The 4,428-nt window shown below is 63.2% G+C and overlaps 1 protein-coding gene across 1 annotated transcript in view; it reads right to left on the reverse strand.

The window, feature by feature from the left end:
• The window catches only part of FAM214B (family with sequence similarity 214 member B), an 11,586-nt gene extending 8,726 nt beyond the window's left edge, over positions 1 to 2,860 (reverse strand). Inside the window, exons 1-3 of the mRNA XM_015406812.1 lie at positions 2,657 to 2,860; positions 705 to 1,814; positions 169 to 172 (exon numbers count right to left, since the gene is read on the reverse strand). Coding sequence (XP_015262298.1) covers positions 169 to 172; positions 705 to 1,723 — 1,023 coding nt within the window. The 5' untranslated portion in view covers positions 1,724 to 1,814; positions 2,657 to 2,860. The remainder of the gene's footprint in view (positions 1 to 168; positions 173 to 704; positions 1,815 to 2,656) is intronic.
• Positions 2,861 to 4,428: the final 1,568 nt, after the last annotated feature.

Genomic DNA, 4,428 nt, shown 5'->3' on the forward strand with positions numbered 1-4,428 from the left:
CAGGGGGACTTCTGGGACTGGGGCAAATGCCGAAGGCACTCCTGGGAAAGCCAGGTGGCTGCCCCCTCCCCACTGGGCCTTTCCACAGAGCAGGACAAGAGAATCGGGCTGCAACCCCCTCGGCCCCCTTGGCGGAATGCCCCCCAGGCGTGGCCCAGAGTCACTGACCGGGCTGGTGAAGAAGGAACAGGGACCTCCCCCCCCCTCGTGCCAGGTCCATCTGAAGCCAGCTGTTCAGTGCCAGAGTCCAACCTCTGGGCATGTGCAGAGCGCCCCCGTCCTTCTGCCTCTGGGCAGGGCTTCCTTTGGCCAGTCCAGCCCCTGCAGGCAGCCCCACCTCTCCATCCTCCTCGGGATGGGCCCAGCGTCACACACGGGACAACAGGCGGCCGGGGGGGTGGGGGGGATTTGATTGGCCAGCAGACCCCAAGTCCCTTCTCCTGCGGGCACGAAGACTCCTTCCAAATCCCTCGGTGCCAGCAGTAGGACCTGACGCTTGGGATTCCCCGGCTCAGAGACCCACCCAGACAGCAGCGAAGGAAATGCCACGGGGAAATCCTCGGTCTCTCCACCAGCGGGCAAGAGTTCACACAGGAGCACTCTCCTTCTAGAGCCATGCAGGGGGGGGGAAGGAAGGACTGGATCGCTGCCTCCCCCCCTCCACACACACACACACACACACACCGCAGCCGTATCCGGAACACTAGAAGGGGGCGCCCTTGGCATCGGTGCTGCGGCAGGAGGCGGGCACTGCGGGGCACTGCGGGGCCCGCTTCTTCCGCACGGGCGACAGGCCCTCGCCCGCGGAGCCGGTGTCGGCGGTCCCCTCCGCCGAGGGCAGCAGCTTCCGCTTGGCCGGGCAGCCACCGGCACCGCCTCCGGAAAGCCAGGCGCTCGAGCACGGCGTCTTCTCGGAGGAGCCCGGCCCCCTGGCGCCAGGGCCCCGGGCTGCCGGCGGAGTGCCAGGCTCTGGGTGCCCCCTGGCCACAGGGCATCTGCCTCGCGGGGCGTGTTGTGCAAGCTTGTGCAAGTCAGGATCAAGTAGGAAACTTGGGCTGCCAGGCCTCTCGACCGGCTGGGCTCCGTTCTCCTCCTGCCTCCCGGCGGGGCCAGAGTCCGTGGGGCGACCCCTCCGCAAGGCTGGGGCACGGTCCGTCGTGTGCAAAGTGCTGCAAGGTGTGGGTGGCGGCGGCGGCAGGGCCTGGGCGGCGCCCCCTTTCGCACTGGCCTGGTCCGCCTCCCTGGCAGCGCAGTGGCTGGGGCTTCCCTCCCGGCGGTGCTCGACCACCCGCAGGCCGCTGTGGGAGAAGTGCTGAGCCATGCCCCCCAGGGCCAGTTCGCCCACCACCAGGCCGTCCTCGATGGCATCGTCCCCCTCCTCCTCCTCCTCCTCCCCCCCTTCCCAGCGGCCTCGCTTGGCGTCCCACTCGCCCTCGGCCCCCCTCCGCGTCCCCCCCCTCCGCTGGGGCTCCGGGCAGGCCCGCTTGAAGGGCTGCCGACCGGGGGCCCTCTGCTCCGGCGGGTGGGAGCAGCCGGCCAGCTGGGAGAAGATGGAGACCTGGTAGACCTTCTGGCACACCAGCTCCGGGGGGCTGCAGCCCATCACGACCCCGTGGGGCCGACACCAGGGGCGGGAGTCCTCCTCTTCCTCCTCCTCCTCCTCCTGGCTGGCCCCTGCGCTGCACTCCTGGGGGAGGCCGGCCTCCGCATTGATGTGCCGCATGGGGCGTGGCGGAGAGGGCAGGCGCTAAAGTGCCGTGGGATCAAGAAGTCCAGGCGGGCCCCCTGCTACGACGCCTGCCGTGGGGCCACATCTACAAGGAGAGAAGGAAGGCTGGCAAAAAAGGCTCGGCGGCCCACCTTATTACTCCCCCCCCCAGCACACACTGATACTCCCCCCTCCTCCCCCAGCCCTTTACTTGGCCCCCTCCCTCTGGGCAGGGTCTGCGCGGTCAGGCCTGGAACAGAACCAGCACCGTTGTTCGGGGGCCACTTTTCATACCTGCCACCTCCCCTTCAGCCAAGGGCTTGGAATCTGTCAGACCAAATACCCCCCACACACACACCCACACCCCATTTGGAATCTTCTGGACACCTCCCACCCCCGCGGACTGCTCTAGGGCTCCCTCGGCGCTCCACCCACCCTGGGGAGGCCCCTCATCTCAGGACTGGAGCTCAGGCCGCCAGGCCTGCACACGCCTTCCAGTCCGGCTAGGGCCAGAGGAGGCAGGCAGCTGAGCCAATCGGCCAAGGGAGCAAAGGGGCAGCCGGAGCAGGCCCTTCCCCCTCCAGAGGAGTGGCCTGGGGGGGGTGGCCAGGAAAGTCTCCCAGGGGAGAAAGCCTGGCCCAGAAGTCAAGCGCTGGCATCCAGCTGCTCCAGAGTAGAAGAAGAGGAGGTTGGATTTATACCTCTTGCCCTTCACCGGGAGTCTCAGAGTGGCTGACAGACTCCTTTCCCTCCCCCCTCCCACCACAGACACACTCGTGGGGCTGAGAGAGCTCTTGACAGAAGCTGCTCTTGAGAAAACAGCTCTGAGAGAGCTTGTGACTGACCCAAGGTCACACCAGTGGCTGCATGCAGAGGAGTGGGGAATCAAACCCGGTTCTCCCAGATTAGAGTCCGCACGATTAATCACTAAGCCAAAATGGTACCTACCCCTCTGCAACCAATCCCTACGCCTGGCTGTCCGGCTCCCCTGGCCCAGCAGCAGATGACTACTGGCGGAGCTCTCTGGCGACACCAGCCACCACGGCACCCCCCAGAAGCGGCGCGGCTGCCGGGGAATGGCTCCCACCATCACGGGCTAGGACGGGAGCTCCGCCTCCAGGCCTCCTCCAAGTCCCCGTCGGCTGGCAAGGAGACTCAGCAGCACTGGGGAGAAACAGAGGGCAGGGACGAAGGAGAAGAAGAAGAGAACAGATTTATCCCCTTGCCCTTCACTACCCAAGGGAGTCTCAGAGCGGTTTACAAGCTCCTTCCCCTTCCCCTCCCCACAACAAACAGACACCCTGTGAGGTAGGTGGGGCTGAGAGAGCTCTTGACAGAAACTGCTCTTTTTCAAGGACAGCTCTGAGAGAACTGTGGCTTGCCCAAGGTCATCCAGCAGGTGCAAGTGGAGGAGTGGGAAATCAAACCCGGTTCTCCCAGATTAGAGTCTGCGCACTTAACCACTAAGAAGAAGAGGAGGAGGAGATTGAATTTATCCCCTGCCCTTCACTACCCAAGGGAATCTCTGAGCGGCTGACAAACTCCTTTCCCTTCCCCTCCCCACAACAGACACCCTGTGAGGTAGGTGGGGCTGAGAGAGCTCTGAGAGGAACTGCTCTTTTTTAAGGACAGCTCTGACGGAACTGTGGCTTGCCCAAGGTCATCCAGCCAGGTGCAAGTGGAGGAGGAGTGGGGAATCAAACCCGGTTCTCCCAGATTAAGAGTCCGCGCTCCTAACCACCACACCAAGCGGGCTCCCTGTGAACACAGGAGCAGGGCCCGGGGGGTCCTACCACCACATGGCTACCGGCCCCCCACCCTGGGGCACGGCCCTCCAGTCTGGCATCCCAAACATCGTGGGTCCCACGCCCTTTCCTCTCCCCTCCCCCCACCCCAGACCTCTAGTCTCAGAAATCCGACAAGGGACACGTCGAAACAGACCCGAAAGCTGCCTGCTCCTGAGCCAGACCTTTGGCCCACCGCGATCAGTACGGTCTGCTCGGACTGGCAGCAGCTCCCCAGGTAGAGTAACCAAAGAGGGTAACTTCCATGATTCAGGGGGGCTCACTGGGTTGGTCTGAAGCAACAGAACACAGTTCAAGTCCTGTCAGGCACCTTTAAGGCCAAAGGAGTTTCATACCCAGAATAAAACTTTGTTGGTCTTAAAGGTGCCCGACTGGACTCAGACTTTGTTCTATAGACAGGTCCAGGGGTCATTTCGTAGAAAAAGAGGTGCAGGAGCTCATTAGCATAACTTATTCGCATAACTCATTTGCATAGGCCACGCCCCCTGACATCACCGGAAGTGTGTCAGAAGGCAACACCCACCGCTCAGGCGCCACTGGACTCTTTTGGATTGCTAGCTATTGGTGGGGGGGACGTGCAGATCTGTCCTCGCAGAGGAGGGAGAGCTCGTACCTGAATAAAACTTGGTCTTAAAGGTGCCACTGGACTGTTTTGGACCAGGGGGAGCTCTGCAACTTACCTGGCTGCTTCTTGCTCTGACTGAGGGCTGCTGGGAGCAGGGGGTGGGGCTTGCTGCATGTGCCCGCCCCCTGGGCTCTTTACTGCCAGAGCTCCGCTCCTGTGCACTCCTGCAGGAAATGACCCCTAGATAGGTCAAGGTGGGTCGCTGTGTCAGTCTGTCTGTAGCAGTGGAAAAGAGCAAGAGTCCCCGAGCACCCAAAAGCCTAAAAAGACAAGTGTAGCGGGGGGGGGGG

Source organism: Gekko japonicus, unplaced genomic scaffold (genome assembly GCF_001447785.1).
Source record: "Gekko japonicus isolate JY-2015 unplaced genomic scaffold, Gekko_japonicus_V1.1 scaffold765, whole genome shotgun sequence".
NCBI classification, from domain to species: domain Eukaryota; kingdom Metazoa; phylum Chordata; class Lepidosauria; order Squamata; family Gekkonidae; genus Gekko; species Gekko japonicus.